Below are 20099 nucleotides of genomic sequence, written 5' to 3' on the forward strand. Positions count from 1 at the left end.
TGATATTAACTGGTTATTTTGCTCGTTAGTTGATGCAGTTTCTTCCTAGCCTCGATGGTCTTTACATTTTGGCACGTTTTTGCAATGGCTGGTACCGGTTGTTCCTTTCCATGTTTAGGGCTTCCTTCAGGTCTCTTGTAAGGCAGGCCTGGTAGTGACAAAATCTCTAAGCATTTGCTTCTCTGTAAAGGATTTTATTTCTCCTTCACTGATGAAACTTAGTTTGGCTGGATATGAATTCTGGGTTGAAAATTCTTTTCTTTAAGAATGTTGAATATTGGCCCCCACTCTCTTCTGGCTTGTAGAGTTTCTGCCGAGAGATCTGCTGTTAGTCTGATGGGCTTCCCTTTGTGGGTAATCCGACCTTTCTCTCTGGCTACCCTAAAGATTCTTTCCTTCATTTCAACTTTGGTGAATCTGGCAATTATGTGTCTTGGAGTTGCTCTTCTGGAGGAGTATCTTTGTGGCGTTCTCTGTATTTCCTGAATTTGAATGTTGGCCTGCCCTACTAGGTTGGGGAAGTTCTCCTGGATGATATCCTGAAGAGTGTTTTCCCACTTGGTTCCATTTTCCCCCTCACTTTCAGGCACCCCAATCAGACGTAGATTTGGTCTTTTTACATAATCCCATACTTCTTGCAGGCTTTGTTCATTTCTTTTTCTTCTTGTTTCTTTTGGTTTCTCTTCTCACTTCATTTCATTCATTTGATCCTCAATCGCTGATACTCTTTCTTCCAGTTGGAGTCTGTTACTGAAGCTTGTGCATTTGTCACGTATTTCTCGTGTCATGGTTTTCATCTCTGTCATTTCGTTTATGACCTTCTCTGCGTTAATTAGTTTAGCTGTCAATTCTTCCACTCTTTTTTCAAGATTTTTAGTTTGTTTGCACTGAGTACATAATTCCTCCTTTAGCTCTGAGAAGTTTGATGGACTGTAGCCTTCTTCTCTCATCTCGTCAAAGTCATTCTCTGACCAGGTTTGATCCGTTGCTGGCAATGGGCTGCGCTCCTTTGCAGGGGGAGATGCGCTCTTATTTTTTGAATTTCCAGCTTTTCTGCCCTGCTTTTTCCCCATCTTTGTGGTTTTATCTGCCTCTGGTCTTTGATGATGGTGACGTACTGATGCGGTTTTGGTATAGGTGTCCTTCCTGTTTGATAGTTTTCCTTCTAACAGTCAGGACCCTCAGCCGTAGGTCTGTTGTAGATTGCTTGAGATCCACTCCAGACCCTGTTTGCCCTAGTATCAGCAGCAGAGGTTGCAGAAGATAGAATATTGCTGAACAGCGAGTGTACCTGTCTGATTCTTACTTTGGAAGCTTCCTCTCAGGGGTGTACTCCACCCTGTGAGGTGTGGGGTTTCAGCCTGCCCCTAGTGGGGGATGTCTCCCAGTTAGGCTACTCAGGGATCAGGGACCCACTTGAGCAGACAGTCTGTCCCTTCTCAGATCTCAACCTCGGTGTTGGGAGATCCACTGCTCTCCTCACAGCTGTCAGACAGAGTCATTTGCGTCTGCCGAGGTTCCTGCTGCTTTTGTTGTTGTTGTTGTTAACTGTGCCCTGTCCCCAGAGGTGGAGTCTACAGAGATAGGCAGGTTTCCTTGAGCTGCTGTGAGCTCCACCCAGTTCGAGCTTCGCAGCGGCTTTGTTTACCTACTTAAGCCTCAGCAATGGTGGGCGCCCCTCCTCCAGCCTCGCTGCTGACTTGCGGTTAGATTCCAGACTGCTGTGTTAGTAATGAGGGAGGCTCCGTGGGCGTGGGACCCTCCTGGCCAGGTGTAGGATATATTCTCCTGGTGTGCCTGTTTGCTTAAAGCACAGTATTGGGGTGGGTGTCATCCGATTTTCCAGGTGTTTTGTGTGTCTCAGTTCCCCTGGCTAGGAAAAGGGATTCCCTTCCCCCTTGCGCTTCCCAGGTGAGGCGATGCCTCGCCCTGCTTCAGCTCTCGCTGGTCATGCTTCAGCAGCTGACCAGCATCAATTGTCTGGCACTCCCTAGTGAGATGACCCCAGTACCTCAGTTGAAAATGCAGAAATCACCGGTCTTCTGTGTCGCTCACGCTGAGAGTTGGAGACTGGAATTGTTCCTATTCGGCCATCTTGCTCCGCCCCCGGGATCTATAATGTTGAAATTTCTAATAGTAGAGTTATGCATCACATGTCCCTACAATTTCTGTGCGGGAAAAGATAATATTTCAATTGTCCATATGCATTTATCTTGTAAGAAATATCTACAAAGAAATCATCTAAACACACAGTTTATATCCATCAAAGGAAGCACAATTTAATCACTTGATATTGTCTTGATCAACATAGGTTAATTGATCTACAATTGGTCTCTAACCTCAAATGGATATCATCAGACTGTATGTTGATAGTTCACTCATGAACCATTCCAAAACATTATCACTCTTCTCACTAACCTGTGAATAGACGACTCTGTTACTTGCTTTGCAGAGGACCTTTTATCATCATCGTTTTAGAAATGAATTTTATTGTGTATATTTAAAGTATACAGCATGATGTTATAACATATATGTGTAGTAAATAATTAGTGAATTAGAACAAATACACATACACATAATCTCATATAGTTACCCATCTGCACTAGCCCATGATGAGAGCAGATATACTTTACGCATTCAGCAAAAACCATGAATACAATACATTATTATTAACTATAGTCCTCATGTTGTACATTGAATATGTTATCTTGCTGATCCTACATATTTACTACTTTGCATTCTTTGACTTACATCTTCCCATTTCTTCCCCTGACCTTGACCTTTGTTACATCGGTTTATTCTCTGTCTCTACATATTTGACATTTTTTTCCTTTTTAGATTCCACATATAAATGAGATTGTATCATCACATTTTACATTTCCAAAAATAGTCACTAACATCACAATCTTAATTCTAGTCTTTCAGAAACTGGTATCATTCTACTGTTCAGAGTAAATGATCCACTTATCTGCATAGTTGTTACTGCTCATCTTTTCTGGGTTTGATAAATATCAGCAAGGCAAGACTTTTTCATATGGGAATTTCATGTATTTCTTAATAATCATAGAAAATAACAATGCTAGCAATTTGGAAAATAATAAAGCCTAGTCTAAACTGAAAACCTTGTGGAATTGTCACTCATAAGGACCTTCAAATGGAGAAGCTTTTGTTAACTATTTTATCTTCAGCAAAAAGTAATCTTCAGCATCCTTATCCTCATCCTCCCAAAAAATCCCCAGAAAAAATTAACATATAAGCTACTAGATAAAGTGAATCTTGATTCCTTTGTGAAACTGCCACAAATTTCTGAGAAGAAACTTGATAAACCTCCTGAAAAAAAAATTCCAGATATTCTTATTTATATTTGCCTCCCCTTTTCTAAAACATACATTTTGACTCATTAACCCCATGACTAATCTTCATAGCATTGATCTTGAAGGGGCTGTGCTGGTTTTGACACAAGTGTGAAATGTATTAAGGCCCACAGATGTGTATGAGGTAAGCTGGCTGGCAACAAATACAACAATACAGAAACTGGTAACTCTTAAATTCTAATACAAATCAGAAAAATATACAAGATGGAGATATAAGAAGATTTTATTAACTGTTTTACTCAAGGAAAATGTAGGGTTGTTATGAGATATTTGGGTCCTCACTTATGTTTTGAAAATGTAAGGCTTGAACAAACAATAATTTGCACAGTAGACTGATTAAAAAAATTCCACCTCAAGGGTAATACAGCATTCAGGTTACAACATTAGCACTTTTTCAATTTCTAACTAAAATGCATTTAATTGTTTACCAAAAAGTAAAGAGTCCAGAATAACTTGGAAAGTAAGAAAAATTAGTCAAATTATTAGAAACCTGGAAGCCATTTCCACAGTGTAAATAAAGCTACGACATAAATGTGTCTGGCCAAAGATCTATGGTTGATATGCTTATTCAGTTTGTGAAATGAGTAGCATCATCATTCATAATCCAATTAGGGAAATAGTTTTCACTCCATCTAACTTATAGTAAAAGAAGTGGAGTTTAAAACACCAATGACTGTTTTGTTTATAAAAATGATTTTCACATACATTTTTGTTTTTGTTTTCTATAAGTACAAAAGAGTAAAAAATAGCAACAGCATAATACTGTAATATTATACTTATTTATTAATCAATAAAATAAGTTAAGAAAATTAAGGTATATATGATAGAAGAACGCAATGGAAGAAATGTAATTATTTACTGAAAACTTACTATAAATGTGTAAAATTTAATAGCTTTTTCTAATAATCTGTTAAAATTATAAGCATTCAGCAAGGAATACATTTTTAAAATACGATTTTTCTTTTTTTTTATTTTTTTTATTTTTTTATTTTTTTATTTTTTTTATTTTTTTATTTTTTTATTTTTTATTATACTTTAAGTTCTAGGGTACATGTGCATAACGTTTATATCATGTATAACTCCCCAATGCAATCCCTCCCTCCTCCCCGCTCCCCATGATAGGCCCCAGTGTGTGATGTTCCCCTTCCCGAGTCCAAGTGATCTCATTGTTCAGTTCCCACCTATGAGTGAGAACATGCGGTGTTTGGTTTTCTCTTCTTGTGATAGTTTGCTAAGAATGATGGTTTTGAAAGTAAGATAGCATGACACATCCTATGCAAAAATGTAGCAACTGTGAGCATAAATATGTGTAACACATGTAGAAATTGTTAACACCCTGACAGGGGCTGGTAAGAGCAGACACTTGAGAGAACAGAAACACTTTCCTCACTCTAACTAGATTTGCTGTCCTAAAACAACTCTATAACTGAGCTGTAATGAAACAAATGACAATAGGTTTAACCTAACCAAATGTTTATAGCTTCCTAGGGAAGGTTAAAAGTCAGAGAAATAAGAAAAATTTTTAAAGTACTTCATAGGTAATACCTTGGACTAGATTTTAAGATTACTAAAATGTATTATAAAGTAATATCATTTTACATAGTAAAGTAGGTGAAAGAAGAATCCACAAATACTTCGATGTAACAGAACATGAAGTACAGAAATAACAGTAGATACCTAGAAGTAATAGTGAAACATTTAGTGATATTAAGTGATATTTTCTATTATTTGGAAAAATATGTATTATGTAATAGCCATCTGGGAAAATTTAAAGCTAAATGTATGCCTAATTTCTTAACCCAAATACAAATATTCCAATATTCCAAAATAACGTGTAACTAGATGAATATTATATGTGTAAAAATTGAACTTTGAAATTAAAGAACTACTGTTGTTTCGAAAAAGTATTTTTGAATAAGCTATGCCTTCTACATGAGGACAGAAAACAAGAATTTATAAAGTGAGGATAAATATATTGACCACATACACTCCAGTTATGAGGAATATCAAACTATTAAAATATTTAAAATTTAACACTTGACAAGAATTAGTTTACATAGGGAATGCATTCTATAAATCAACATGGTAAAAGAAAAACTAAACCCATTGGAACAACGCATGATATAAATTGTCTGTACTTAGAAAAGAAATTCAAATTGTTGACAAATATTAAAGAGGTTCAACTTCATTTAAAATTGAACAACAAAAACTTTTTAAACATAGGTCAAAATTATTGCATATTTTGTTTACAGTTGGAAAAATACACATAATTATCAATATCCATTATTGCTGAGGTTGTAAGATTCTACAGAGAGGTACTTATATGTATTTTAATATGGATATAAATTAATGAAATATTTTTGAAGGTAAGTATGTGATTGCTACCCAAATATTAAATCATCACACATGTTCACTCTGAAATCCCTTATTTAGGTTAGATGGGGAATCATTAAAATAAATACTAATCTAAACCTTCTATCTCTTTTGAGTTTGTTCCCTAAAATACACTAATATTATAGCAATAATACAAATATTTTATGGCTTCTCAGAGATTCAGAATGATGTGAAATCTTCTAGTAACTAGAAAAACTTTTGAGTTGTCACCCTAAGTGTTAGTATAACCAGAATATAGTTTCCAACCTGTGCTCATTCCAAGTCTAATGAATTAGAATAATGGGCTCATCACCTACATTATCTTAACAATTAACTACAATTCTAGCCTTATGATATTTATTATTTTATATAGAACTTGCATGTATATGTTTCCATATTCATCTATGTTTCCTACAGGGGAAGTGTCATTTTGTTCACTGTTGTATATTTTGCTTCCAGCAATTTTTTGAAACATGGTAGAAATGTGATAGATATTTGTCAAATTAGATATCAGCTGAAAAAAATTAAAAGTTTTTTTTTACTTTTCTGTTGTTCTAAATTTGAATCTTTAATTTTACTAATGTATATGAAATTGCAATTTATAGTAAACATAAAAACAGTGAAGAAAAGAGTAAAGTCTAGCACTTGTACTTTTGTTTGTTTGTTAAAGAGACAAGGTCTCACTCTGTGGCTAAGGCTGAAGTGCAATGGAGTAGTCATAGCTCAATGCAGCATTGAATATCTGGGATCAAGAGATATTTCTGTCTCCTGTGGAGACAGAATGTCTCTATATTTCCGAGGCTGATCTTGAACTCCTAGTCTCAAGCAATCCTCCTGCCTCCCCCAGGATTTCCAAAATACTTAGATTTTACTCATGAGCCACTGCACCTGGGTGAGACCCCTGATTTTTAAAGATGAAATTTTTACTTTAAAAGCTTTCTCATGAAGGGACATTAACAGTAGCTTACTTCATAGTAATTTCCCAAATTTTATAAGATATTTGAACTAGATAAACTTAGAAATGTTTTTATTTTCTTCTAAATGTATTCTATATTTCCCTAATAACAAAATGGAACAAGAAAAAGGAATCAACAAATGGCTTAGCAAGTTACAGAAACACTTCCCCCAAAATCTCTTAATCTTATCTGAATGAAGGTTTATAGCTCTGTTTTTCATTTACTCTTTCTCAACAAGATCTCTCAAGGAAGTAAGCTTAACTTTAGTTTCAGAAAATAATATGTGGAAAGAAGGCCATGATTTTTCTCTGTACCCCAAGATATCCAAAATTTCACCTGTGGCAGGATGGTCACTGGTAAAGAAATAGTTTTGAAAATTGAGATGATATTTTCTGTCACGGTAAACATCACAGAGGATTTGCATCTGGTAGCTTATATTCCTTTTGAATCAAACTTTAATCCCTATTTATTTGCTAAAATATGTCTACGTGAGCTAAATGTGGCAAAATTTTTATAGTCGAAATTTCACAAATACTAGTTCTCTGTAGCTCACAACATAACCTGGTAAATTACATGGAATTTATGTGAAACCAAGTGCAGATTTAATGATATCAGAGAAAAGTTTCTTTCAATCAACAGTGTAATTGTCATAAAATATCTTAATTTCTCTCAAACACTAATGCCTCCATATCGCTTATTCAAAATAATGTTAGTGTCATGTAATGTGCATAAAATTAGGTTCTTATATTTATATTACAATCAAATCTATAAAAGAGGCTACAGACTTGTTTCTTTAATTTCAGAGGATATTCACATTATTCCCAGGAAGAATAACTATACCCAAATAAAAGGAGTACAGCATAGTAGAGGACAGTCTCTGACCGAGCTAATACCTGGCACCATCACTTACTAGTGTATGTCTTTTGATGGACTCTTAGCTGCTAATGTGCAGCAATTTTCTTATCCATAAAATTTGGATACAAATAGGACATAATTATGGCTACTGTAAAGATTAAGTAGTATACTGCATGTAAAATGTTCAGAATCACTGTAGACAACTATATCAGTTATTTTATTACTACTACTAGAAATTATTATTAATATTAATACTATTACATCTTAAACATGAGAGTGATATCAAATTTTCTCCAACTGCATCTACATTCTCACTTTTAATTTGTTCTATACTTTCTTTCCCAGTGAACCCAACTCAGTTTTAGAACAATAGTGCATATGTGGTGAATACTGGCACTTTCAAATGGACCATGTAACACTGAGTATAAGGAAACCATTGATACATATCAACATGGGTGTGTTTACAAGGAGAATTTATCTAGAGCAAGTGAAAAAAAATCAGAAAAGCGGGGAATACACAAAATAATGTGCTGAAATAGAATAAAGGTAGGACTTGGAGTAAAGAAGAAAAAGAAGTGCCTGAAACACCTTTACATTTTCCACTCTGCATCCCCAATCCAGTTTTGTGTCATAAATACACTGGTCATCATATAATTCAAGATGATAATTTCTGTAAATTTACTCAGAGTTCATCTGTCTCTTTTGGATTCCTCATAATATAAATCATCTTTTGTTTTCCAAAAAATCGGTTGACATCTTAATTTCACTGGGCAAGATGGAACTGCCTTTGGGGCACACATTCTCCAAGAAATACAGATAACCCTTTTCACCCAAAGAGTCTGTGGAGTTTGAATCCAGGAGTCACTGATATGCTCTTCTGGACCTCACCCTTATCCCAGACTTGCTTCAACTCTTGTATGTATCCTCTGTGAGTCAGATCTTCTGAAAAACAGAAAAAGAAAAAAAAAAAAAAACACTTGAAAAGCATTCTCTCATTTTAGCTCTAACCACAGACAACTCAGGCTTGAAACCACAAATCCCATATATTTTCACTGTGAGTGCTTGAATGCAGACACTAGTTATGGTGAAAGGGCGTTATGGGATATTTTCAACTCACAGCTCAAACAAAATATATTAGGTAACTTTTACCTTTAATGCATCAGCAAGGAAGTAACAAAAGTTATTAATAAAGAAAGAGGGTTATAATGGTAAATGAACATAGCTTTATACCATAAGCAACTGTAACATTGAATAAAATACATGAATAATTTTTTTTTGAGGGGCAATTGATAATAGACAGTTCTGGAATGGAATTCTTTAAATAAAAACACATGAGGAAAATTTCACATTCACAGATGACTCAAGGAGAGGATCCCTATTCTACTAGGTGGTGGTGTTGACCTTGATATGACATATGCTCTCCCGACCAAAGGCAGAGTGACCTTCACATGCCATGTGCTCTCCAGACCAAAGCCAGACCTAGGTTGTTTCAGTAAAGGACCAACAATGTGCCTCAAGGAGAGGATGCCTATTCTACTACGTGGCACTGTTGACCTTGATGTGACATATGCTCTCTGGACCAAGGGCAGAGTGACCTTTACATGCCATGTGCTCTCCAGACCAAGAGCAGTGAGAGACCTGGAAATGCCATGCAGTCCAAGGGCAGAGAGTGACACTCACTGTGGAGGGGGGAATCCTCTGTTTCTATAAAATCACGAAGACGCCTTCCTGTGAGCTATCTCCCCAGTTATTAAGACATTCCCCGATCTTGCCAAACAAGATTACTTCCCTAAATGGTAAAACTTTCTATACAATGCATACACAGACAGGATAAGAGATATGATGATCACAGACAGGAAAAGATAAATTTACAATGGGAAAGTTGTAGATCCTGTTGCTGACACCCCACTGGGGCAGTCGGAGGCTGGGGTCAGTCCAGAAGCCTTTGGATAACACTGGGGGTAGCCCCGGCCAAAAATCCACAGTTGCCCCAAGACTTCTTCCATTCCTACACAATGACTATTTCCTCCGTGAAAGGAAGCTGGTTCGAATGTAGCCAATATGCCTAGTAACCCGTGGGTATTGGGGGAATCCTCCATTTTCTCCTCAGTAAGCCAGACATCCGAGTCTTTAAGAATGCCAACCATGTTAATTGTATTTTTAAATGACTTATGGGGGCCCATTATTGATTTCATTTGATACTAAAATGGGGGCCGAGATCTTTGGAATGAAAGGACAGATTTTGAGGTTCACTCCACACTTACCACACCAATGATTCTACCTTCCATTCTCGTCTTGATCCCTGATGAGAACACCCAACAGAAACGGCTACATTGTCTGGGGTGTATACCATGGGGTTCGTAGTCTCTTGCCAAGAAAGAATTCATGACACGGACATATGTGGGTAGGTTAAGGAGCGGAAAGTTTAATAGACAGAAAAAAGGAGAGAGGAGAGCAATTCCTTGCAACATAGAGACGACCGAAAAGGGGGAGGTGTCAGACTGCAGCAGGTTTATAGGCAGGCTGGAGAATGTGGTGTCTGATTTACATAGGGCTTACAGATTGATTCAACAGGTATGACGTTTACATAGTAATTGGTGAAGGCTAGTAGTCCCACCCTAATCTTATTATGCAAATGAGCTTTCCAATTGATCAGCGCCATCTTGTCTGGTCTCTACATGTGGCTGACAAAGAGAAAGGAAGATGGAGCCACCATCTTGAACATGTCTAGTCTCTAGTTCCTGCTGGCATTCACCTGTGCAAACTTCCAGCTTGCTTGTCTATGTCTGCAGCTCAACTTTACAGGCTGCTGTTTGTTAGAAAATATTTTGGGGCTGCTTTTCGTTAAAGAGAAAGCCTTACCGAGGACTCCCACACCCTTACTATTTGCCTAAGTGATTTCTTTTTAACTCCTGTATCAGTATGTAGAATGCTGATAAGGTTTGGCTCTGTGTCCCCACCCGAATCTCATGTGGAATTACAATCCTTCTGTGTTGGAGGAGGGGCTTGGTGGGAGGTGATCGAATCATGGGGGCAGGTTTCCCCTTGCTGGTCTCATGATAGTGAGTGAGTTCTCACGAGATCTGGTTGTTTTAAAGTGTGTGGCACTTCCCCCCTGCTGGCTGTTTGTCCTTCTCTGATATGTGAAGATATGCTCCCTTCCCCTTACCTTCTGCCATGATCGTTAAGTTTCCTGAGATCTCTCGAGTCATGCTTCCTGTATAGCCTGCAGCACTGTGAGGCAATTAAACCTCTTTTTTTTTTTTTCTTTTTGCAAATTATCCAGTCTCAGGTAATTATTCATAGCAATGTCAGAATGGACTACTCCAAGATTGTTCCAGTTTAGCAGCATTTCTGCCTTCACAAGAGTAGTTTCACAGGAGTTGTGCTAAAAAAAAAAAAAAGTCTACAGATTCAGTAGGTCACAGAATAAATGATAGATGAGGAAAGAAAATGGGAAGAAATGTTGGGTGATAGGGAACACAGTGTGATTACAAAAATGGATGGAATTTGTAATTGGAACAAGCAAATGGAGAAACTGGGGTGGTAGCATGATGGAAAAAGTTTAATCTATATACATTTTGTGGACATGAAAAGAATAATAGAAATTCAAATGGAACTATAGAATGTTTGAACCATGTAACAAAGGCTTTTACAAATTTGTAACTGAGATCCAGAAGGTATGATGGGACAGTATCAAGGAGCATGAGGAGGGTACTATGAGTGTATAACTGGGAAAAGTACAGAAAAGGACTCCTATGGGAAAAGCAACATAATGGCAAATATTAGCAACTTCCAGATTAGAGGGATATTAAGATCATGCAATAAGTTTTGGATAAAGAAAAGGAATTTGGGCAAGATTTTTTGTTTTTTGAGAAAAAGTGAGTATTGAATAGTAGTGGTGGTGGTGGTGGTGGTAGTAGCAGCTAGTATTAGGTAGGGGAGAGAGTTAATGTTTGTACATAGGAAAATATTTTTTGTCATTGTCCTATATTTTTAAGTGCAGTGCACATGAATAGTTCTTGTTTAATACATAATGTTAATTTACACAATTTTATATTCTTTCCATTGTCAAATCTTTATATTTAACTTTCTAACTCAGTTGAAACAGAAGGAAGAAAGTAGTTCGTCTCTTTTCATTATTATTGTCTACGCTATCCCTGCATTCATGACTTTGGAACATTTTTTGTGCCATCTCATTTTACTTATTTGGAATTTTCTATCTTTTTAAATTATATTTAGGATACATAACTTTTGTTAGATATATGTATTAGAAATAGTTTTTTAAAGCAATGGATTGTCTTATTACTCTATTAATTATGTTTTTTTAAAAAATTTAGATTTTATTTTGGAGACAGAGGGTACATGTCCAGGTTTGTTGCAAGAGTATATTGCGTGATGCTGAAGTTTGGATTGTAAATTCCATCACTCAAGGAGTGAGCGTAGTGCCCAATAGGTAGTTTTCAACCCGTGTTCCCACCTTCCCCCACCCTCTAGCCATCCACAGTGTCTACTGTTCTCATCTTTATGTCCTTGAATGGCCAATGTTTAGCTCCCACTTATAAAAATGAGATCGTGTGGTATTTTATTTTCTGTGCAAGTGTTAATTGTGCTTAGGATTATGACCACCAGCTGTATTCATCTTGTTGCAAAGGACATTATTTCATCCTTTTTTATGGCTGTATAGTATTCCATGATGTGTATGTACCACATTTTCTTTATTCAATTTACTGATGATAGGCACCTACGTTGATTCCATGTCTTTACTGTTATGAATAACGCTGCAGTAAACATATGAGTACATGTGTATTTTTGGTAGAAAAAATTATTTTTCTGTGGATATATACCCAGCAATTGTGCTAGGTTGAATGATAGCTGTGTTTTAAATTCTTTGAGAAATCTCCAAACTACTTTCCACAGGGTCTGAACTAATTTACATTCCCAAAAACAATTCATAAGCCTTCCATCTTCTCTGCAGCCTCATCAGCATCTATTATTATTTTACTTTTTAATAGTAGCCATTCTAACTGGTGTGAGATGTTATCTTATTGGTGTTTTGATGTGCATTTCTTTGATGATTAGTGGTGAAGAACACTTTCACATATGTTTGCTGGCTACTTGTATGTCTTGTTTTAAGAAGTGTGTGTTTGACTGTGTGTCATGGCTCACACTTGTAATCCCAGCACTTTGGGAGCTCAAGTGAGAGGACTGCTTGAGGCTAGCAGTTTGAGATCAGCCTGGTCAATAGAGTGAGATCCAGTCTAAATTTAAAATAGTTGTATGTGGTGGTGCATGCCTTTGTCCTAGCCACCCAGAAGGCTGAGGCAGGAGGATTGCTTGAGCCTGGGAGGTCGAGGCAGCAGTGAGCTGTGTTAGTGCCACTGCACTACAGCCTAGGTGACAGAGCCAGATCCTGTCTCAAAGAAAAATAAAAAGTGTTCTGGTTCGCTACTAACATTTTATTGGGGTTATTTTCTTTTGGCTTGTTGATTTGTTTACTTACCTTAGAGATTCTGGATTTTAGAACTTTGTCAGATGTGAATGTATTCTTCCATTCTGTAGGTTGTCTGTCTACTCTGTTGATAGTTTCTTTTGCTGCACCAAAACTCTTTAGTTTAATTGGGTCCCATTTCTGATTTTTGTTGTTGTTGTTGTAATAGATTTCAGGGACATAGCCATAAATTATTTGCCAAGATCACTGTTGAGAAGGGTATTTCCTAGTTTTTTTCCCCAGGATTTTTATAGTCTTACATTTAAATCTCTAATCTATCTTGAGTTAATTTTTGGATATGGTGAAAGGCAGAGGTCCAGTGCCTTCTTTCGCATATAGCTAACCAGTTATCCCACCACCATTTACTGAATGGAGAGTTCTTTCCTTAAAACTTGGTTTTCTCAGCTTTGCTAAAGATCAGATGATTCTAGGTCTGCAGCTTTATTTCTGAATTCTCTATTCTATTCCATTGGTCCATGTATCATACTGATACACTAATAATGTTCAAGGTAAGACTCTCAGCTCACTATATGCAAGAAAGCCTATTACCAATACATTTATTGAAAACAATCAGAGGCAATTGCTTAATATTACAGTTGCCTCATTGTTTAACATCACATTTGTCTGATATTGTAATACTAGTTGTGGCAAACAAGTGCCTGGTTTAAAACATAAAAAGAAGACTTTAGAAATGAGATATCCATAGAAAATTTTAGAAAGCTCTGACATATTCTTTGTAATGTACAAGGCAATGGGCATGTTCAGGGTTGTGCATATAGCCAGGAAAGACCTGCAAGTATTTCCTCCTCTCACGTCTGGGTCATCTTGAGGACCTGCACAAGGGGGCAAGAAGTCTAAGATTGAGTTGTAAGCTGCCAAAATGTTGAAGGAGTGCCATACCACATACACGGATTCCCTTGGCAAAGAGTAGAAAAAATATTGGTTTAAGGTATTTAAGGAGATCTCTGAATAATTGCTAATAGATCACTAAAGTATCAAAGCATGGACTGTGAGGACACACAATGTAAGAAATAAATACTTTATATATTACTTATAGAATTAATCTAAAGAAGGTCACTAACAGAAACAACAACAAAAAGTAGCAAAACAACAACATCAACAACTGAAATATTATTCCAGAGAGAAAGAAAGTCAACTTTTCCAGCTGCACACTATGTTATATAAAAGTTTTCAATATTTGGAAACATAGAAGACACACAGGGACACCAGAGAACATAGTTCATATACAGAAGGGGGAATGTCAATAGAAACAGTCCTTGGGGGTACCAGATGTTTGACTAAGGAAGGAAATAATTTCATCTTAATCATTGTAAATCTAAAGGAATAAAGGAAATGATAATTGAAGGATCTTTTAAAATGTATGACAATAATAATTCGAACAAGATTAAATTATTAAAAGTATAGAAAATCTAGGCTTGTAAAAAATAACTAAAGTTAAAAATGATTACCTAAGGCTCAACAGCAGATATGAGCTAACAGAAGAAAGAAGCAATAAATATCAACACAGGTCAAATGAAATTGCCTCTGTGAGGAACAGAAAGAAAGAATAAAGAAAAATTGTCTTAAGAAATAATTTGCAATATGTTTTTCTTAATTTTCAGATAGCTTGCCTGCGCTAAGTTAATGTACACGTCTTAGTTTTCTTTTAGATTTCTCCAGTTAACTACACATTTGATTGGCACCTCAGGCATATCATTTGACTGGTCACCATAAGACAGTCTCTGGAGACTCTGGTCTTCATAGGAGAAATACATGAACACTAAGCACATATAAGCTCCAGGGAGCATACAGTGTGAACATGGCTGTACCAGAGGAACATTGCTGTATGTTTGTTTCCCTTTTACTTTTGATTTTCTGTATCCTAAGGGACATAACAGCTTTCCAAACTTGAGGGGCCTCCTGAGCATTTGTGTAGCCTATTACAAAGCAACTATAACTACCAACTTGCCAGAGAGACTTTCCGCTTTAATGATAAATGCTGTCATAGTTTTTAACTGTTTCCACATATGGATATTTCCCTAGATGCTGCAGTGAAAAATGATCATTTGTGATTTTGTAGAAAATTAGTTACAACAGGTTTTTAATTCCAATCTGCACTATATTATGTACTGTAAGATGGTATTCAAGATAAAGCAGGTGGAAGTAAATGAGAAAGGAAAATGTATAAACATGTAAATAATGTTACACATTTCTAAAAGACATGTGGACACTTGAATTAATGTGAATTTCTAGTAGAGGAGTAAATCATCCTAGAAGATACACACACACACACATACAAATACACACAAACACACACCCACACATATATACACACACAAAAAGCTATAGTCAATGTGCTACTTTTTAAGGAAAAACATTGAAAAGTTATACTAAAGGGTGGTATCTGGTTATGCAACTCGTGCTAAAAACAATTTTATAGGAAGATATTCTAAGAAGGAAGCTGAAGGGAATGAAGGGTAGGCAAAAACTGTAAATAGACTGACCATCTCTAAAGTCGGAAGCTTCAGGAACAAGAGTAAACATCTGTGAAATTATTAAGACACTAGAGAAGATCTACAGGAACATCTGATCTCCTCTGGAAATTTATTGGGAGTTTGCTGGAATTCTGCCCCTTCTTGTTGGTGCTCACAGTCTGATGAAGGAGGCTGACAGAAAAATAAACAAAATGCAAAGAATACGGTAAGAGTTCTATGAGACACTTAATGACTGCTTGTCTGAAGTATTAGAGTTAAATAAAGGAGACAAGGATAATGCTGGGATTTCTTACTTTAATGGCTGGGTGGCTATTGTTTCCACCAAATAAAATACAATCAAGTAGAGGAGAATGAAAGCACTCACTGAATTTAGTTTGAGGTATATTTATGTGATGTCACTAAAATGCATTGATATATATAATATGTAGTACTTTCAATAAAGACTGCATAGAAAATACCATGATATTGAACTGGCAGGTTCCAGCAAGGGGCTTTGTGGACTGACCCAGAAACAAGCAAACAATCAAAGCCCAGGCTTTCAGAAGGAATCACGTATTTATCTAGTTCAGAAACAGATAGAATAATGGTGCCAACGTGTAGTTACAGAGGTTTGGGAAGATATTCCTATTGCCTTGGCTGACTGACTGCTGAAGATAATGTCAAGAATGGCCTTATTGAAACAAATGGATGTCTCTAGAGTTTCATTCAAATTAAGCCTGAGAGGAAACAGAGAAGACTTTCTATGAGGGAGGGTTGACTGCACAAGCAGATCACACTTTGGGGGGTATTCTCCATAAATTTCTTGGTGTCTCACTTCTGACACCCAAATAGAAAGCTTCTCTTGGTTAGCGGGAAGTTACTTTACTTCTTTTCTCTTGGTATAGATTAGAAATGTTGCCATCTTATAAGTAAATTCATGGGAAACTAAATGATAATGGTTTTTAAATATTTATATATATTTATTACCAAGCACAATTATCCTTGTTTGTAATCTTAAGCAATGTTGCTTCACTAAAATACATTTCTAGGTGGGTTAAGTTGTTTCTTATAACTACAACTCTATGCTTAACATTATAACATTATACCCTATTATTTTCCGCTGGCATCTTGTGTATCTGATTCTCCCAGAAACAGATATATTAATGGTACAAGGCAAAGCATTATTACAAATGAAAAACAGCCATTTAAGGAGTTGCAAAGAGCAAAACTTAATAAATACTTTTAAAGCTTTCATGCTTTGAATGTTAAATATTTGCTCATTTTGTGTCAGTTCTGATCTGTGGGGTTACAGGCTTCATCTGTTCCATGACTCTGTGTTCTAATAGGAGTTGAAGCTCTGAGTGTTTCTAACACGTTTTGTGACACATTAACTTTTTTCAATTCTTTACTATGAAACACTTCAGTTGTTCACTCACATAGGCCCAGCATAGTGTATCTTTAATTGTAGAATGCAGATACCATAAACAAGAAAACATTCTCCCACACAGGTATTATTTGGACATCGAGGCAAGAAGCATTGTCATTAGAAATACATGTTAATATTTATAACAATATGTGATAAGGATATATTCATCAAGATCTCTTAATCTTTTACATCAGTGAAGTTCAGGACCAGAAATTGCCATAATAGGAGAAAATATAAATAAATGTGTAGCAAGTATTCTACACTCTTGGTGGGAGGTAGACACTGGATTCTAGGAAGAAGGATAGAGAGCTGTTATCAAAATTAAAAGATATGATCAGAGCAAGAGTCATCTGAAGCTACCTTTGCTGTATATATTTTTTAAAAGGCTGATTTATAGATGCTTTGCTCTTTACTCTCATAATGCAAGTGAATGCAAGAGCCAGAGGCAGAGCTGAGTTTATAGATTAAATCCATCAATTTATAGAAAATAAGCTGGACTTATTAACTGATGTTCTTATTTATTGCAATTTTAAACCATTTGCTGGAATTGGGAAATAAAATCTCTCATTACTTTTACATGGTTGTGTTACTCTGTTCATCTTTAAATCTTCTTAAGTAGTTAACCTAAAATACGCATACATTTGCCTTTGATGCATAATAAAGCATTTATTGTCTTTAATTTTGATTTTTATTATTCTTTAACGTTAGGAAATCTTATTCTGAATTACTGATTAAGTTATACTTCCTAAGGATAACAGTATTATTTAAAAGTAGTTGCATGTTGAAACACCTATTAATCATTGTGTGCATGAATGTGTGTGTTCATGTGTCTTTGTCTTCATATTTTATGTAAATTTCCTTGAAAACACAGCTTGGTTTTTGTTCACAGAATCCAACACTTGCTTTGGCACAGGGTGAAGTTACATTATTACTAACTACTTTTCTTAGAGGAAATAGAAATTATATAGTAGAATTAAATGAACTTTCAAAACTCAGAAAAAATAAAAAAATAAATACACTAAATCTTCTCATTTTCAGAAGAATATGTGGGAACTCAGAATGGTGAAATGGTTTACCAGGAAATGTATGTCAGCTCTTCAGGTAGGCTATTACACAGTATGCCTGGATTCTCCCACATGCAGAATCATGGAAAAATCACATTGTAATCCTGCTTTGCCTGGCTACTTTGAACTAAACATACAACCTCTCAAGTTTTAACATGGGAGACAATGCTACACATTACCACATCTCATCCTTCTTCCTGATTGGTATTCCTGGTTTGCAAGATTTTCACTGCTGGATTGGCATCCCTGTCTTCCTCCTGTTTGTCCTGACCCTGCTGGGGAACAGTGTAATCATTGTTACTGTCAAGCTAGAACCAAGCCTCCAGCAGCCTATGTATTTTTTCCTTTGCATGCTGGCAGTGAATGACATGGCTCTTGCCTCTTCCACAGCACCCAAAATGCTTGGAATCTTCTGGTTTGATGGTCCCAGGGTTGTCTTTAATATCTGCCTAGCACAAATGTATTTCCTCCACACATTTTGCGTTATTGAGTCAGCCCTTCTTGTTGCCATGGCCTTTGACCGCTTTGTAGATATTTGCATCCCACTGCATTATACAACCATCCTGACGACACCAGTGGTTGTTAAAGTGGGTGCCATTGGTGTAATTCGAGCTATCCTAATGGTTTTGCCCTCTCCTCTTCTTATTAAGAGGCTACCGTATTACACCAAATATGTCATCAATCACGCATATTGTGAGCACATGGCTGTGGTGAAGTTGGCCAGCGCCAACACCTTCATTAACAGAGCATATGGAATCTCTGTGGCCCTTTCAGTGATGATATTGGACTTAGGGCTCATTGCCACATCCTATATCAAAATCCTTCAGGCAGTCTTTCATCTTTCTTCCCAGAATGCCCGCTCTAAAGCACTGGGCACCTGTGCTGCTCATGTCTGCACTATTCTTGTCTCCTATACGCCTGCACTTTTTAGCTTCCTAACTCACCGCATTGGCAAGAAGGTACCTCCAAGTGTCCACATAATTTTTGCAAGTTTGTACCTTCTAGTTCCCCCCACAGTCAATCCCCTGGTATATGGTGTCAAGACCAAGCAGATTAGAGACCAAGTGATGGGTCTGTTTTTCTCAAAGAAAAAGATTTCTAGTAAGTAAAACATGGAAATAGCAGCCCTAGTTTGTATTCTGGCTCTTAAAGACATGGCTACCCTGCGGAATACCTCAAATCAGGTCTCCAAAGTTCTCTTTCTTGCTTCTTATATGCCTTGTATGCCTTGTAGCAGAAATAGTTGATGTTGTACATTCGCTTCGTTTGATACTACCATTTGTCAGTTTTTTATGTTTTCGGTTCTTATCTATTTGAAATAAAAATAAATCAGAAATTGTCAAAGTTTGGAAGACATTTATTTTAATAATTATTTTATTACTTTAGATATGATTTAATATTGATAATTTTGTTGTTATTTTATATTTCATCCACAAATGTGAAATAACTAAATAAATATTACAAAAAAATTGAAAAATTTCAGTTTGTTTGGTCAGACTTCTTTTTGAAAAATGATGTCACCACTGGGCATTTAGGATACATAAGTTTTATTAGCTATATGTATTGGAAATCGTTTTTTAAAACTATGGATTATCTTATTACTATATTAATTATGTCTTTTTAAAAAATTTTAAATTTTATTTTAGATACAGAGGGTCCCATTTCTGATATTTTTGAGGTTTTTTTTGGCAATATATTTCAGGGGCATACCCATAAATTATTTGCCAAGATCACTGTTGAGAAGGGTATTTGCTAGTTTTTTTTTTTCTAGGATTTTTATAGTTTGGAATCTTTCATTGAAATCTTTAATCTATCTTGAGTTAATTATGGGTAAATGTAGACGGCCAGTTTCATTCTTTTTTTTTCTTTTTTTTTTAATTTATTTTTTTATTATACTTTAAGTTCTAGGGTACATGTGCATAACGTTTATATCATGTATAACTCCCCAGTGCAATCCCTCCCTCCTCCCCCCTCCCCCTGATAGGCCCCAGTGTGTGATGTTCCCCTTCCCGAGTCCAAGTGATCTCATTGTTCAGTTCCCACCAGTTTCATTCTTTCACATACGGCTAACCAGTTATCCCAGCAC

The 20099-nt window shown here is 36.2% G+C and overlaps 1 protein-coding gene across 1 annotated transcript; it reads left to right on the forward strand.

Moving 5' to 3' along the window:
• Positions 1-18168: 18168 nt before the first annotated feature.
• Positions 18169-19122, forward strand: LOC117080596 (putative olfactory receptor 52P1). The gene has a single exon (XM_033205752.1). The coding sequence runs from the start codon at positions 18169-18171 to the stop codon at positions 19120-19122; it is 954 nt and encodes a 317-aa protein (XP_033061643.1).
• The last annotated feature ends 977 nt before the right edge of the window (positions 19123-20099 follow it).

This window comes from Trachypithecus francoisi, unplaced genomic scaffold (assembly GCF_009764315.1).
Source record: "Trachypithecus francoisi isolate TF-2019V2 unplaced genomic scaffold, Tfra_2.0 Lachesis_group8, whole genome shotgun sequence".
NCBI classification, from domain to species: Eukaryota; Metazoa; Chordata; class Mammalia; order Primates; family Cercopithecidae; genus Trachypithecus; species Trachypithecus francoisi.